The sequence below is a fragment of the Falco biarmicus genome, chromosome 5, assembly GCF_023638135.1.
Source record: "Falco biarmicus isolate bFalBia1 chromosome 5, bFalBia1.pri, whole genome shotgun sequence".
Taxonomy (NCBI): domain Eukaryota; kingdom Metazoa; phylum Chordata; class Aves; order Falconiformes; family Falconidae; genus Falco; species Falco biarmicus.
The window spans coordinates 595,416-612,993 of NC_079292.1; the positions used below are offsets into that span (position 1 = coordinate 595,416).

Here is a 17,578-nt window from a genome sequence, read left to right on the forward strand (position 1 = left end):
TAATTAACATCAACACTAATTATAACCTGGGAATAATATAAAAATCCTGAAATAATATATTAGGTTCTCTGTTTGTTAAATGGGACTCCATTTATAACACTGCTTTTTTTGTTTTCCTGACACCAAAGTGATGCGTTTAAATGGATGCATGGTATTTTCATCTTCAGCAAAGCAAAACCCAAGGTATCTATCCACATATTTAATTCATGTTCTTGTGTGGTGACATCTTAATAATCGATGAGTTCATTTGCCAAAAAAATCTACGGAGCTTTTTTGATGCAGATTATCGAGTCAAGCTTTTTGGGTTTTGAAAAAATTATTTGTGTCTTGTTACTATGTATGTATGTATGTTACTATGTAGTCATGCAGCCCTTGGAAGTAGAAAGCCCTTGGGTTTGGAAAGGGGCGATCCTAGTATACTAGCACATAATTCCAGAAATATGAGCTGTAGGGCTAAATCACAAGGAGTACAAGGCAATTATCCAGTCTAATTTACAGTCGTCACTATAAGGCTTTCCCAGCTTTCTTGAGAAAGTGTTCTTCAGTGAAATAGAACTTGTTTTCCAGACTGAAAAATGAAAAGAAGTTATCTTATAGAGCCAATAAATATCTTAGAATTTGGTTTTGACTAACTTCATTTTAGGGCTACAATCTCTTGTATATTTAGTTTATTTTATTGCATATTATAAAAATGGTTATAACAGGATATTGTGGTTTCTTTTACAGATACGTTGACGTCTTCAGAGATAGGAATAATTATGTATATATTTATATGTTGTGGTACAGATAGTTTTAAAATCTATAGATGTAATTTTTAATTAAAAAAGAATCTTAGGGCATCCCATCTGATGTAGCTATTTTCTGTCACCAACATCTGCTTTTCTTGCAACAGCCAAATTACTCTCTCTCACTTACTACTCCAGTAGCATGTATATACTACCACTGTAGCATCGTTTCTTCCTCATCTTGGGCTTCTCAGTCTGTGTCTATGCGAGTCCTTGAAAGCATGCATTTACTTCATGTCTCACTGCCTGCATTCTTCCTGTGTATATGAATGCATGTATATGTATGCATTGTGCCTCCTTGGGTACATAGTAGCCATGGCTCCTTAGGAAGCACTCTTCCTAGGAGCACTTACTTGCAACGCCTTCCAGCAACACACCCGTCTTTGGGAGCCACGTCCCTCTGTGTACAGATCCTACCCTTTGAGGAACTGAGGATTTTCCTCTGGGGTGGACTTCAGATTCTCCTGGAATGTTAAGGCTTTTTTATTGGGAAATTCAGCAGCGGTGTTGCTATCTAACCTTTCAGGTTCTTTGGCCAAGTGTTACAGCATGCACCTGTGTGGTCCTGATTTACCCTTTCCCCTGTGTAAAGGCCCAGCCTCTGTGCTGTTCCTGGATTTTGTTTTTAATAAAAAGTAGTCTTTTGAGACTGAGTTATTTGGTGATGGATATAATAAAATATATTTTATGTATTTCATCATTAAAATATTACTGTTGCTGTTATATTTCCAGAAATTGAAAGACGCTTATTTAGAAAGCTGTGCTGTCTCGACTGCATTGCAAGGGTTGTTTGTCTTGCGAATAATGGTTGTGTATTCCCTGGGCTTATCCCTTCTCCTCATTCCTCAGTTCTCATGGCCTTTCACAGAGAAACAAGAATAAGTCTCCATAGACCTGACAACTCCCTCCTTTGTCACAGTAATTTCTTCAAACTGTCAGTGAATGTACCAACCAGAGCCTGGTAACTAGAAGGAAGGATAGCTTTTTCAGAGTAAAGCGAACTGTTTCTGAAGTTATTCCAACTGTAACAAATTTCTTAAGGAGTATAGAGGTTTGTATTGTACAGTTCTATTGTGTAATTTAACAGCTTGATTTTATAATCTTCCTAAATCTGTATTCTAGTACTGTTTAATATTTAGAGATCCTGAGAAAGGAAAGACCATGTACCTTGACCTCGGGTATGATACTGACTGTAAATGCAATCTGCCGTTAATTCTTCACTGGTAGATTATCTGTTTTGGACAGTCTGTGCCGTTGCGGTTGTGGATTACCTGTGCCACTGCTACCTGTGCTGGTAGTGCAGCACAATCGCAGCTGAACTGCTGTTGGAGCCAGCTCCAGTGCAGCCCCATGGCTGCCCCTGGGCCTGGGTGCCCCCATGATGTGCCTGCAGAACTAGGCGTGCAGAGGTGTCTGGCTGGATTTAGTCTGGGGAAGACTGTTTTGTTAGCCTAGGCTCAGCATCGGCCATGCAGAACCTACAGCAGCACTGGGACAGGTAGGCATGCCCCTGCTGAGACTGGCTGTGCGTGACTCCCATGGGTGGGAGCACACAGAGTGGTGGTGCTTGTCCTACCTTCATTGAGATTTTGTGAGATCTTACTAGTGTGAAGGTACATTAACATAATTTTATTATCTTATGTCTGTCTGAGCCTCTGAAATAATTGTTCTACCTGTAATAATCTTGACCTAAATAAAAATTTCCTGTGATGCAGGGAAATTAGAGGGGCTTCGAATTATTGCTGCTATTATTACTGTTATCATCCATGGTATCTCCGTCTGTCATTGTCCTGGGTAATGGGGAGTTAACTGTATTTCATCCATTTGGGACATAAATATGTAAGTCTGACTAAAGCATGTATTTTAGAGAGACATTGATTTACGTTTGATTTTTCTTTTGTTCTGATTAGTCCATTCTCATTATTTATCTGTTTATAAAAGAAGACAAGTAGATGTTAATTTCCATGATATAGGAATTTGATTACAATAGCCATAATTCAAAGTATTTCTGAAAGGTGCTGGAACTCTGAGAAACAGCTGAGCTTGGAACTGAAAAGGTGGAGCCTGTAGCGCCCATGATGCTCATCACTTGAAACTTGGCCTGGGATTTTGAGATATGTGATGAAAAAAATCTGCATAAATTTGGAATAACTCTTCTGAAATCACAGCATAAAATCATGAGGTGCGTTGAGAGCAGGTTCTCAGACTCTTGTTGAAATTTGGGCTATGTTTAACCCACTGATCTCAGTGAGGTCCCTGGGAGTTTTAACCCTGCTTTGCCCTCAATAGGATAAAAGAAAAAGGTATGATTTGGCTGTAACACTTGTTTCGTAACCTCACTTGGGGCACTTGTGTCTTTCACGCAAGGATTATGCACCACAGTGCAGATATTTCTGTTTGTGTCTGCCCTTTAAGATATATTAGTGGTATCCCTGCTGTGTGAGTAAAGCTGGCTTTTTATGGGCTGTGGGCTGCAAATCTGAGGGTTTTAAGGCATGTTATGGCTGAATTTAATATTATTTTTTTTAAGGGGTTTAGCCCTTCACTCTATGGAGAAATTTCAGTGGCTAATTGAAAGTGGGCCTTGTGGAAAGTGTTCCCATTTTTAATATGGAAGATTAATTACTAATCTGCCAGCCCTCATCACTCGGAGCAAGTGTTTTGGCTTTGTGTGTGTTGCTCTGAAAGAGCATTGCTTTTCATTGCCATAAATGTGTCCTGAGCAGTCTCCTGATGGCCTCCATCCACTGGAGCAGCTGCAGGGAGCCATGTAGGCTCACTCTGGCTTGGGCACATGTAGGGGTCCCATGCACTCTGCAGCATGGCACAGGGTTGTGTATCTGCCCTGGTTTGCAGACCTGCAGAAGGCACTAGTTTACAGGTCTGGTTGTCAGAGGGTGCTTGAGCATGTCCTTAGCATGCTGCCTCTGATAAGCAGAACCTCTTGTTAAATCCCAGGGTGACAGTCCCAGACTACTTAGGAAGGCTGCATGTCTAGTGATGTCTAATGACTGTGATGTGTTTAGCTTCTTATTCCAGGTGACGTTAATGGCACAAGAACCTCTGACAGTTTCTGAACCAAAGTTGACTTTGAGCGCTTAAACTGGGAGCCTGCAGAAAGGGACAGCTCAAGCTACCAGAAAAAGTTAACCCTGTAGAGGATGCCCAGCTAGGAATCCTTTCTTAGCGTTACCTTATTAGTCTTGGTGCTCTGCAAACAACCCCATGGACTCCCATTTCCTCTGCGTCCAAAATTATGCTGCTTTTGTGGTCTGTTTCACTGGGCTATTGTGATGACTGGACTGCTTAATGCTCATGAAGAACGGTGTGAGAGATGAAGTACAGTGGGGAGAGGAGCAATGGTTAGACAATTGTTGAGTGATGGAAAAATGTTTAGTGTGTGTTTCATGTAGTTCACTGTTTTTACAGCTTGTATTCTTGGTGAATGGATATATTAAAACACTTCAGCCTCTTTTAGTAATTTACCAATTATTTCTGTTTATTTACTTGATCTATATGGCCAAAATTTCTCAAACCCTGTACTTTTATACAGTCATCTGAACAGGGATTTGCAAATGTGAACTTCAGTCACCAGCAGGTAATGTCTTAGATGGTGGAATTTTCTTATGTAGCACTAACAACAGAACAATTGTAATATGTCATGTATTGTATCAATAGCTGGCACAGTTTCAAATGATAATTTAATCAAAAATTTGTCAGGATACAGACCCGTCATTCCCCCCCAGCCCCCACTACATTTTCCCCTATGGAAGTTTATAATATAATTTCGTTGAGACAAACTAGAACATGAAGTCATGTTTAATATTGAGTGTGACACCATGCACTTAACAAGATCTGTGCACAGCAATACGTTACTTGGTTGTCGTGCAGTGCTCTTTTTCTCACTGTAAAAAAAGATTAGATGTCACTGGACACGTTCTCAATTTATCTGCATGTCAGTTTACCCTATATTGGGAAAAAAATCCCTGGGTTTTGCAATGGTGAGGTTTTGCAATTTGTTTTTTGTTCCTTTTAAATTTTGCACAAGTCCGTGGTGGGTGGTGGTGTAGTTGTAAGTTCTGTAAGCAGGTTTTTTCTAGCAAGTTATTTTAGTGAGTCATTCTAAGCAACTAACACTCAGCACAATGTCACTATAACCTTTAAAATTAAGTATATTTTTGGTGTAGAGTTAACTTAGTAGCCGTGTAGGTATTGCCCCACGCCCATTTCCCTCCTGAGTTTACCCTCGCTGGAATATTGCGGAGCTGAGAAGTGGCGTGTGTCAGCAGTGTTGCAAGAGGCTTGTTGCCAGGGATGGGGTGTCCCTCCGATGGGGCTGCCTGGGTTTCTCACAGTATGGAGCAGTCCTCCGGCAGCCTATAGAGCCCAACAGCCAGCTGCTTTGTTCCATGCCTGCGGGCAGGCACTGAAAGCCCTGAGAAGCTGTTTGTGGGCATGGCTGGGAGGAGAGTGGTGAGCGGGAGTGTTGGGGAGAGGCTGCAGAAGCTGGGTGCAGCGCCGCTTATCGTGTGTGTGTAGCTTGGGGCTTCAACCCACAGATGTAAGTGCAATATCCCTGTGGCCTGTGAGCGGGATTTCAAAGCTGCTCTCGTAGTTAGATCTGGATGCCAAAACTGTTTCTCGGCGTGGTGCTCTCTGGGTGGCCTTTTCACTTGAGCCTTGTGAATTGTGACAGTCATCCCAGTCCAAAACTAAGTGTCAGCCTAGCCCAGAACTTGGAAGGACAGTGGCTAAAAAAAGATATCCAGGGAAGATGATAAGCACAGGCAGAGCAAGTAGTGCTTCTTCCCTAGAAATATCTCAGCTGCTCCTGGTGCTGTGGCTCCAGGAGGAGTGTTTAGTAGCCCTCATTGAATATTTCTGCCATCGATTTGTCCATTTGTTTCTGAGCCAAGACTTTCACCTCCCAATGTGTATGAAAGATAATATATTTTTTTTTTTTATGGCTCCAGCAAAATGCTTCTTAGACTTTCTTTTGCTCACCTTACTATGCTTGTTTTGCCAGCCATTGTAGCGACCTGGTTGACCATGCATCTACTTTGTAGTGAAAATACCAGCTAAATTTCTGTAGGGGTGATGATTGTCTGAGACCTTCCTGTAAGCTAATGCTTCTACCTTTCTGGGCGAAAAAAGTATATTGTGATTTGCCACAAGAGAAATACGGAGCAAGATGAGCTACTGTCTTAACAAAGAACAGCGGGTGCTGCCTCTAAATCTCCCAGCAACACATTTGGATGACCTTCGCCAAATATGGTGTCTATCTAAATTTCTTGTCTTTTTATTAAAAAAAAAAATATATTGTTGAGGGGAATTGGAATTCATTTTCAAAAATAACTTTGATGGTTATGTTACACTTTTGTTTATCTATATATGTGTTTGGGGGTTGTGATAGTTTATTCGCTAGGTTTCCTTGCTTCTGACTAGCACTCTGAACCACTGTACTTGGGCTTCCTCATGTATTTCTTGCCACTTGGACCTGTAACTACTGTATGTGCTTACACAAACCATCTGTGACTGTGGTTCAGAAATTGTAGCTTTGGTGTGGGTTTTTTGTACCCAAAGGAACAAAAAGTCAGTTTGTGTCTCGAGCTGTCACTCTCTCTCCTGTTTTCTCAGCAATTTTTTTTCCCTTGGTTTAGGTTCAAAAAATTATGCCTAACTCCTACATAAAATTAAGTGGGATCAAATAAAAAAGTTTGATACCTTTCATTTCTCAACTCCATGTAAACATTAAGAGCAGTTTTTAAGGTTGAATATTAATAAGCACTGTAAGGGCATACATTTTTAATGTAGCTGCTGCCCATGTTTGAAATTAGGTCATTCAGATTTTCTTCTTACTGTTTATTCCAGCAATGTATCACATGAAAGTAGAGTTGAAGATCAGTGTTTTATACTAATTAGGGGCCGACTGAAGGTTGTATATTGAAAGCAAAATATGAAACTTTTTAAAAAATGTATTTTATCTCTAGTAGCTCTTGAAGAAGCTGGTAAACCTGGAAAGAGAGGCAGAACTGTGTGCTTCAAGATGTATTTTTGCAGTCTCTCCCAGTTGGAAACAAGACAGGAGTCTGACTCCGAATGTTTGCAGCACACAGTTGGAGATGTGCCAAGGTGGCATTATAAAACTATCATTTGCACTGTAAAACTGGGGTTTGGGTGGGGGTTAGCATTGTTTATTGACTTACCCAAGGAGTTTTAAAGGTTAGTCAAAGCAAAAGTTGATCTTTCAGATGGGATTGCAAATTCCGTCTTTTTCTCTGTAGGAGTATCTTTGTGCCAGATTTCTAATGGGTATATTTTGTAAAAGTAAAATTAACTTTTTTTACATCTTTTTTAATCTGTGTCTGCATCATTGTTCACAAGATGCCAATTTCTGTGCTCTCAATAAATAATGGACGTACAGGTCTAAATGTTTCACAGCCAGTCAGTCTAAATGTTTCACAGCCAGTCATGAGCAGCAATAAGTAACAGTAACTCTTCAGAAGCTGAAAATTGTCTTGAAAACTTACTGGTTACTATCTACCATATCTCTTGCAAAGCTGCTTAAAAGTTTAAGTGTGTATGAAGTTAACATGGGTTTCTATAAAGATACAAACCAATGGTTAACAGATTTTTGCGCTTCTGAATGAAGTACAACATTTTTGTGTTTAAAGTGTGTTGAACTATTACAAAAAGAATCTAATTGAAATATCATGTTTTCTTTCAGCTCCAGCGATAAACCGGTTCACCAGACGGGCTTCAGGTAAGCTGAATAAAGTTGCACGTTTCATTGTTCTACATAATAGTTGAAACATAACACTCATGGTGATTGTCCTGTAAAACAATCTGACGTCAGGTTTCTTGAAAGATGACTGACTTCGGTTAACTTCAAATTTGTTACCTGGTTTACTGAAAAATGTAGCCGAGGTTTCAGGTCACAGAACTTGCATGAAGCCTTGTTGTTGCTGTGGAGTTTGTGAAAAAGCTAAGCTTTTCTTATTTCCTTTAAAGAAAGTAATTTTAGTCCTAACAGAACAGAACTTTGAAGGCAAGAATTGAATGTAATCTGATGCAGGGTTGTCTTGTTTACTTCATGAACAGCCTGAAACTACAATTTGGCGGTCATCTATGCATAAGAAAATGTACGACTGTGCTAGAAATCTCCCTGCATTTTTCAGAGCTGAGCTGGTTGGTGTACCTGGTGCGTTGTTCCGCTGTGCAGAGCTGGCAGATCGGGCCCTAGAAGCAGCATTGCTGTGGTGGTGGTGTAATTTGCTGCCGATTTGTGCATTCTTCAAGTTATCTTGGTTTGTGTCAGCTCAGAGAACTATTTTCCTTATTCCATTAGATATGTAACAGATCCCTCCAAGTTACGCATTACTAAAAATTAGTATTCTTGGCCTCTCTTTATTGTTCTGTTGTATCATAGCCTTCAGGCTTAATTTTTGAGGGCTTTTTCTCCTGAAGCATGAGGCCCAAGAACCTAAGCTTATTTGCCTGAAAGTTGGGTGTAAAAGCCACCACTTAATGTAATGACACTCATGACTGACTCATGAGTCAACAGAGCAGGAGATGTGAGCTGTTCTAGTCCTCAGTATGCTAAATTTCAAATCTGAGTATAAAATGTGTTTTGTTTTCAGCTGTAGATCATTTTGAGTAAATGTTACAAAGTTTGTATTCTGTAATGCAGTAAGTCTATCCAGATATCTAATTTTGCTAGTTACAACCTCATTTATATAGTTCCTCGTCAGTATAAAAATATTAGTGGATTACTAAGGAACTGTATAGAAAAATGGAGGTTTGCAATTGCAGGATTGGTGCATAGCATATGTAGCACAAAGTAAGAAAATGTAATGAATTCTAAATATTCTCATGTTTTAAGTAATGTTAATACTTCATGAGGTACTGTAGCATGAAATGAAAGGAATGATTTGTTGCCTAGCACTCGGCAGCAGTGAGCAGGGCTTTATGCAAATTAAGCTGTGTGTTTTAAGGAAAGTTTTGCTGTGACTGATTGATAGCTGACTTTAATGAATGCAGTCCTTATAACAGACATATGATAAGCTTTTGCATTTCTGTAGGAGAGGTTGATTGTTTGAAAAGCTAATACTTGCTCAGGAAAAAAAAATCTGTTCTTTTTAATGTTCCTCTAAAAGGAAACTAAAAACATGTTAGAAGCCTGAAATTTTTGCACAATTATTGCGGAAGTAATGTCTATGGGCAATTAGTATTTCATGTGCTTCAGTTTTGTTGTGGAGAGATAAAAAAGAGTTTTCAGAATAATCAGTCAAGTTGTATGGTATGGTCCAGATGTAAATCATGTGAGTGCACTTCAAGCTGGAACAAGGTAATACTGCAGTCTACTATATTGTACTATTTTATTAAGTTTCTGGCAGCTTTAATAGTCAAAATAATTATTTTTCAAACAAGAAAGCCTGTGAAGGGTGGTAGTTCTTTTTAAATACTAAATGTCTGCTGAAGAGATACAATACATCTAAGAAACTTGACTGATAAAATACAAAATTTAAAATATGTAACAGACTATGCTGATAATACAAACATTTTACAGGGATGTTTATAGTCCTAATCATATTTGTAGATACTTTTTTATTTTTTTGATTGAACATTTAAAGTTTGGATACACTAAGGTAGTCAAGATTCCTTGCAGGTGGAAAAGTCAGGTATTTTATGCTCGGTAGCTTACTAGCATTCTGTAGTCAAAGTTGATTTTCACATCTAGGAAATGAGAGGCTGACCAAATGAAACATAAGGGTTTTTTTTCCTTGAATATGGGTTTCTTTTAATTTTAGGCTATTTAGCTAAGAGCTATTTTAAGATTTGAAATGTGCAAGATTGTTGATTCTTGAGTAGTTTTGAAGGTTTGCTTCTGAATGAAATTATTCCAAGATAATGATGAGCATTTGGAGAGTTAGTTGTAGCACATTGTTTCATGTTGCATCTGATCTAGTCATACTGCAGACTGATACTGAGAGTGTGATTTTTAGAATCTCTGCTTTTGTCACACCTCTGCCCACAGGTTGTCTCTTCTTCCCTTGCATAGACATAGGAGTTGGGTTGCCTGAGGGTCCGTTGATTTAAAGTAAATAGAAATACAGTAGGTTTCAGTGTGCTGATTTTCATTGGGTCTCCAGCTGACTTCTGCTGTGGCTCCCATATAACTGCGTCTGAAAGAGGGGTAGCTGCTAGGCTGCCTCTAGCCGGTGGTGGGATGGGGAAAGAGCTAAGCTGCTGACATTAGTTGAGGTCAAACATCCAAAGATATCTGCAGCAAGGGCTCCTAGACTATTCTGCTAAAAGTTGCTTTTTCAGCTCTTGCCATCCAGGAGATGACATACATTTCTTCAAAAAAACCCCCCAGTAATTCTCTAAAGTGGATATCTTGATGTTGATGTTTCTGTTATTCTTTGGATAATGCCTGGCATTTTATTTGGTGGCACAAGATAGAGTTGTTTTTCCTAACTGAGCTAGAAATTAAGCAGCTAGAGTATAATTGCTGAAGCACCTGCTGAAAACAATATAATAAGGCATTTATTATTTAACAGCTGTTCCTGTTAACATGCTGTGAATGTATTAATGTACTGTCATTGGTATGTAGAGGATAAAGGCATAAGTAAGCTAGGATCAATTAATTGTTCTTGAATTTCAATTCTTAAAATTTATTGAGCTACCTAATTTAGTATCTCTTCTGTGTGTTCATGCATATGTGTGTATATATGCAATGTGGACTTTATGCATAAAATATACGTATACCAGTGCTGATGATGTAGCTACTTAAAGGCTAGTTAATAATGCCCTCTGTTGTTCTAGGCTATGCCCAAAGAATAATGGATCTCATAGCCTTAAATAGAGGAGTTTAGCAAGAAGGAGAGATAAAAATACTTTATAGAGCTCAAATGAACAATGAGACTGCTTTAAGTAGTTAATCCTTAATTTGTCTTTTAAAATCTGGTGGGACTGTGATGAAGAGAAAGGAGAAAAACTGTTGAGGCATTCAAGAGACTTGGATGAGAAGAAACGGGGGGTGTGAAGGTAGAAGCAGCATTAAGTGGAAGAGAAAGCTGTATGTTTGAGGTGAAGAATGAATGGAAATTCCTGAACAAGCTGAGACAGCAAAGAGGCGCAGTTTCTGAATATAGACAGATAATTTCTTGCTATGGATGAGATAAGTTTTCATGAGATACTTAGGGGTGGAAAGCTAATATGGTTCCTGCTTTTCAGCATCTTGATAGGTAGATAAGCAAGTAAATTATCTCATTAAATACTGGCAGGATTTTAGAATAATTCAGAAAAACTAGCATGGGTTTGCTACAGAAGGAGCTTAAATGTATACTTTATAAGATACCATTTACAGAGGCTACTTATACCCATTTTACTAGCATTATATACAAATGTATAATTTTATCTTAATTTAGAAATACGTAACTGAAGTAACTTCATAGACTTACCTGTCTGCTTAAGCTTCTGAAAGAGTTAAGAGACCCTAAATGAGGTTGCTGTGAGTTAGCCTTCTTAAACTAAGAAGAGCTGGTAAATAGGCTCAAAGGCATCTCTGGGGTATCTATTATTAACAACAGAGATAACTTCCTCATTTTTTTCCCCCCAAACAATATCTAACTTCAAAATGCCATTTCTGTCCTGTGGAAAAAAAAAAAAGATGCTTTAAACATTGTTCTGTCAATCAAATGGGAAAAGAGAAGTAGCTTTATTTATTTGCCAGCTGCTCCACAAAGCTCTAAACAAAAATAATGTAAACATAGTCAACAAGCAGAGTACATCAGCGCTGAACGTCCAGGAAGAAACTGTCTTAGGTATATCTGGAATAAAGTTGCAATCAAGAAGATGCCACTGTTGTGGAAGGAACTGAAGGAAGCAGAGAAGGCAAAAACTTTCAGGCTTCTTCACTGTGGGTGCCAGTAAGAACCTCTCCAAAGAAAAGAGAAACACATTATAGGTAAATTGATGCTCACATGATACACCTACTGCATCAGCCATCAACCTCAGTGAAAAAGAGGTAGAATGTCAGGTGATGCTAGAGGAGATCTCTGTGTGACAAACACTATTTTTCTTAACTTGCAGTTGCTGATATTAGTGCATTTACACACACTGCTAAGTACTGTCACTTTTAGGTATGTAACTGATTAGCTGAAGAGGAGAGGCTGAGAAAGAAGGAAGCCATTTTTTATGCCCTGTGAAAAGGACGTGTTTAATTCGTGTAGTGTTGCAGCACTCTCCAAACTATCGAGCTGCAACAAGGTCTTTTACCATCTCATACCAGCACACTCTTCATGCCAGTCCCTCTGCTGCCTTCTTCTAGTCTCTCCTCACCCAGGGCATGCTCACACTCTCTCTTCTCTTGCTTCTTTCTCGGCTGCTCTCTCTTCATTGACTCTCAACCACTTAGCAGAAGCAGCCACAGCTGCACCTTGTCTACATCAGCCAACCCGCCGCCCCTGAAGCCAGCCCACAGCTGGATATTATCAATGGTAATTAACCCAGCTTCATTCCTCTACAGTGTAGCAGGTATTCAAATTCAGAATATTTTTCTATATACACTTACGTACTGTGGTAATTTCTTATTTAAGATGGACCTGCATTTAGTGGCTTGTCTTCCCCCCACCTCTGCCTTTTTATGGAAGTATGGCAGTTTCTCTAAGAACAACCTCAAGTTACACCAGGGGAGGATTAGATTGGGTAGTAAAAAAATTTCTTCATGGAAAGGGGTGGTCAAGCATTGGAACAGGCTGCCCAGGGGGACGGTGGAATCGCTGTTCCTGTAGGTATTTTAAAAACATGTAGATGTGGTGCTTAGGGACACGGATTAGTGGTGGACTTGGCAGTCCTGAGCTAACAGTTGGACTTGATGATTTTAAAAGTCTTTTCCAACATCAATGATTCTATGATTATGTATAATGATGACATCAGTGGTGGGTTGCCTGTCAGACCTCCAAGCCCTGTGACTACACAGCTGGGAGCAGCATAGTGCCACCACATCAGAGGCTGGACACATGCATGCACACTTTGTCACATACAGGTCATGTTACAGGGCTGTTCCTACAGTACGTCTGGCAGGAAGGGCCTGTCCCCTCATCGCTTGGCTGTGGAGATGGGTGGTCTCAGCTCTCCCTGTCTGACACGACTGGGCTCACACCACTGCATGGTATGTGATAGATGCCTGTGTTTTGGCACACTCTCAGAGAGGAGGGGGGAGGTTCCGTGCATCCCTCATAAAAGGGAAAAATCTGGGAGTGATTTTGCCAGGGCAATTTATTCTTCATCTCATTCGTCACCTTTCTGTAAGGTACCATTAGGAAGAAAGTGGCAAAATAGACGTTTCAGGCTTCATTATTCTGAACAGATGTGTGGACTGTGGATTAGTCATGCCCACAGTGGCTTTTACATATATCACCGCTAGTTTTCAATTTAATGATTTCTACAAGAAATGTGACAACCTACTTAAGAAACACTGAGGAATTTTACTGAATTTAGACCATGGGAGTCCTGTTAGTGAAGGAATGCCTAATGGCTTTCTTAAATTATAAGTATGGAAGAACATAGGTAATATTAAATTCAATTGTTAAATATAAGCTAGTATTTAGGAAAAGCAAATCAATACTGTTAGCCAAGAATAGAATATGCCACCAGGAACTATATTTCATTTGTAATTTCAATCTGCTGGAACTATATTGAGATTTTTTTAAAAAGATTGGCACTTACTTTCCTATGGCATGTTAAAAATTGTTGGAGAAAGGCAGCTAACTGAAATGAAATGCTGTTCATTTTTATACAGTAAGGCAGAAGCTGGAGCTGTACCAAAAATAGTGGTGAGGAATGAAGTAACTGTAAACTTCCCTTTGGAATGCTCAGGTAGGAGGTAGTGTTCTTGCAGAAGCATACCAAGTCATAGTGACAGAAGGAAGAATAATAATGAACTTTATTGATGAACCAGCAATTCCAGTGTAGTTCTTCAAGCAGAGTCACTGGTGGTGGTTGTTCTAAGTGATGAATAACCCCCAAACTGAATTCAAGTGATGTCAAAATAATCTTTTTTTTCCTCCATTACAAGCATGTAGTCAATCCATAATTTAAAATCTCCAATCTTTCAGGTTTTTTAAATAAGGAACATAGCTGACGTACAGTAGTATCTAATACTAAAATTAAGTTGAGCTCGAAGGCTGCCATTGTAGTGGTGAGGAAAACCAGAAGAAAAAGTGCTGTCAGAACTTCAGGGTGCATCTGCATTGCATGACATATCAGTGTATGACAGTAAAGGCAGCACCTAAGCTTATAGCAGCACATCAGTGTGGCAAGCTGTGGCTTCCTGGAGGTCACAGAAGCAGAGCACCTTACTGACGTTCAGCCTGCCGAAGCGACCGTTAGACTGTGCTGACTTCTGCAGGGCTGCAGCTGTACATGGGTGCAGACATGTGCCATGCATCACTGTGTGAGTGGACATGCCCTTCCTTTACTTCCTGCTCCTCTTGCAAGGCAGGCACCACTTCTGTTTCAGGCAGCTTTCCTACGCGGCTGTGCCTCTTCCACCATATTCTGGAATAGCAGCTGTCTCGGTCTCTGAGTACTGAGAACATACTCCCTTCTTTATTCTATGATTTTGCACAAATGCATTGTATAGTCTGTACTCTTCAGTCCTTACAGAGAATATTGTCTTTCCTTGTCATGGTCTCTCTTACCATTACCATCACTGTCACACTTAAATCCTTTGTGAACCTTGAGGAATTGCCCAGCACCCATTTCCATTAACAAATGAGGAGTATCCTGAGCTTATAGGAACTGGAACATTGATATTCAAGTCAGAATGTGTATCACTAATTTTGTCTACATCAGAAATGGAATGCCCTACATGCAATACCTGTTTGGGTTTTTTTTCTGTGAAACACATAGCATCATATCTGCTGCAGAGTATAGCTGTACTTGTATGCGCACAGCAGTTTAGAGATAAGGTGATTATATCTCTTTGCCCTGTGGTATGTCTACGCTGTATTTTTTTCTGTGTGCTATAGTGAAACTTGCAGCTCATATTCTGTCTGCTCTTGCAAGGTTATCCCATGGCCAGTGTTACAGGTAGAAACGAGCCATGGCGTTTTCCCGAGAGTAACCTCTGATACCAGGTGCCACAAGAGCTGGTGGGACTTGTCTCTGGACTGAGCTTAGGGTGCTGTATAACAATGTGGGCATGGTGCACTGAGCTGTAGACATCTTATAGCCACTGGGTCAGAGGGAGTGCTGTGCTTCAGTCTGGTCCTGCTTCTGCTGAAAGCACGTGTTTAACTCTTGAGAATGAAAAACTGATTTCAGTGGCCTGTCCCACAACATTTTGGGGTCTCTGGAAAGTTAACGATAGATGTTGTTTCCCACCCAATCCATAACCAAGTGACCCAGCTTCCTTGCTTTAGTTTCTCTTGTGTGGCTTATGTGCTGTGCACACAAGTTCTGCTGCAAATGAGACCGTCACAGAAACAATATTTTAATTTGCTCTGTCTAGTGTCCTCTTTATGGGAATTTGAGAGAAGTTACTGTAGAAAAATTATGTAATAACATAGGCTTAGAGAGCATGCACATTTGCTTCCCAATGCTAACTGTTGTTTTTGTTCAGAATGTCTAATAAAATAACATCATGACATTAAACTTGGAGTACTTGTTCCTGACCTGTTGTTACCTTGAGATTTGTTGTTTTTCATGCAGATCTGAAGAGGAGCTTGTGTACTCAGAAGCTTGTCTGCCTCCTTCCTGGTTTAGTTTTAGCTGTTTTGTGAAAGATGCTGCCTGTGAAACTTTTTCTTCTCTAGATTGCATTGCATCGATGCCATTACTATTCCATCCTACGGCATGTAGTTGGACAGTAGTATTCTTATTCAAAAGAAAACAAAATTTAGGGTAGCTGTGCATTACTTCTGGAACTTTTTAAGTGGTTTACTTTCAACATTCATTTATCCCTGTAATAAACCTCCAAAATCTGAAACAGATTCTAGCAGGTTGTATCAAAATGTTTCCTCGTAGAGATCATCAGCAGAGGTTGAATACAAATTTTTCAGAGCCCATTTATGGAGCTAAGAGAAATAGGCTAACCGTTGCAAATTAATGTCATGCCAGATTTTAGATATGGCTGTGCTTAAGCTGTTTCATCATAACACTTTAAGCTTAATAAAGGAAGAAGAAACGTAGTAGATGCATACTAGAAGGCAAAGTTTGAGGTGGTGGAGGAAGGGAGGAAAGGCAGCAAGAGGAGGGGGGGAGAGGTGACAGTGGGAATATATACATGTCTTGTGCTGTGTGATAGGTTGCTACAGAGAGGATTATCAGAATTAGTCCCAAGGAGGTGACAGGGAAAGAAGGAAATAAACAAATAGCAATTGGCCTAATTTCTACACACACTAATATTTAGGCTATACTTTGGGGAGAACTTTATAACTAAACCCTTAGTGAAGCAATAGACTAAACTGCTCAGAAATCCTGTGTTATCTGAGAAGTTTTAAGGGAAGGTTAGATGTTTTTCTGCAGAGACAGAGGTGTAATTTATACTGCAGCAGTACATAGGGATGATTTAGACGATTTCTTGAGGTTTCATCTGTAGTCTTGTGTTTGTTTAGATGTTCTTGCAAGCACATATTTCTAGGCTGCATTTTATACATTGACTAATGTACAGAGTAGTTACTTTTTTAATTTCACAGTTTGGTAAAGCTAGATAGCTGCCTCTTTATAACTGTGTTTTGAGTTCACAAATTACTGCATACATCCCTTTATGGGACATCATAATTTTTTCCTGCTGTTTTAGTATTACCTTTGGAAAGTATTCTGTGTATATTTTTGTATCAGTAAAATCAATCACCGTAGTTTTGTCAGCTATTTGGGCTGATCTTATTTCACATATATGAAGCATAAACTGGAGATTTGTGTTGAAATATGAATCAAAATCATCTTAATGGGCTATTGCCCAGTCAGTTTGATTAAGAGCTCAGATATTCTAGCAAGGTATGGAGCTGTTACACTGACTGAGCAATTCCTTTAAAATCGTTTTATGTACATAACTAGTAAATAGGATGGGTGCAGGAAAGTGCCACAGTAGACCTTGTGTCTATATGCTAATCCCTTCTCACAGCCAGCAGTGTGGCCTCATCCATACTGCCTGTTTGGGACTGTGCCAGGGACCAGGCTGGAGCCTGGGTCCCCCAGCTTTCTTGGGTACTCAGGTCAGTGTAGTCCCCTGTTCTGCTTGAAATTAGATAGGGGTCTGTCTAAGGAGCTAATTTTTTTTCCCTCTTGGTTAAGACAGACCAGTATTTGCACTCTCATACTTGGAATGTTTTAACGTAGTATCTAATATTTCTTTTGTGACCAAACAAATGCATTCTAGGCAAAGAGATCTTCTTGCTGTGTAACTAAGTAGTAGTGAATAAATTCCAGAGAAAGCAGGTTTTTCAGACAAAACATTCAAACTATCAAACAGACTATTTCTATCAAAATAAATACAGAAATGAGGCCAAATGTTCATATTAATAACAGTAAATATGGCTGTTATTTATCTCAAACAGTCATTTGCACATGTCAATGATTATTGAATAAATGTACAATGATTTCTTAATGAATGCTTTCAGAATGCAGTGAGTGCTGTGAACTAATTGATATAAGATACAGGTTAATCTCTGTTGTGTTTTAATTTATCTTCATTTTATGCCCACATTTTTCTAATAATTCCTCTCTTGTCTCTGGTTAACATTTGACACACCGCAAATTCTTTCTCTGCCTGATAACATGTA

The 17,578-nt window shown here is 39.5% G+C and overlaps 1 protein-coding gene across 3 annotated transcripts in view; it reads left to right on the forward strand.

Moving 5' to 3' along the window:
- PRKAR2B (protein kinase cAMP-dependent type II regulatory subunit beta) overlaps nt 1–17,578 on the forward strand; it is a 92,221-nt gene that overhangs the window by 21,290 nt on the left and 53,353 nt on the right. For all 3 annotated transcript variants that reach the window (XM_056341378.1, XM_056341376.1, XM_056341377.1), the window contains exon 2: nt 7,513–7,548. In XM_056341378.1, the coding sequence (XP_056197353.1) occupies nt 7,513–7,548 (36 nt within the window). The remainder of the gene's footprint in view (nt 1–7,512; nt 7,549–17,578) is intronic.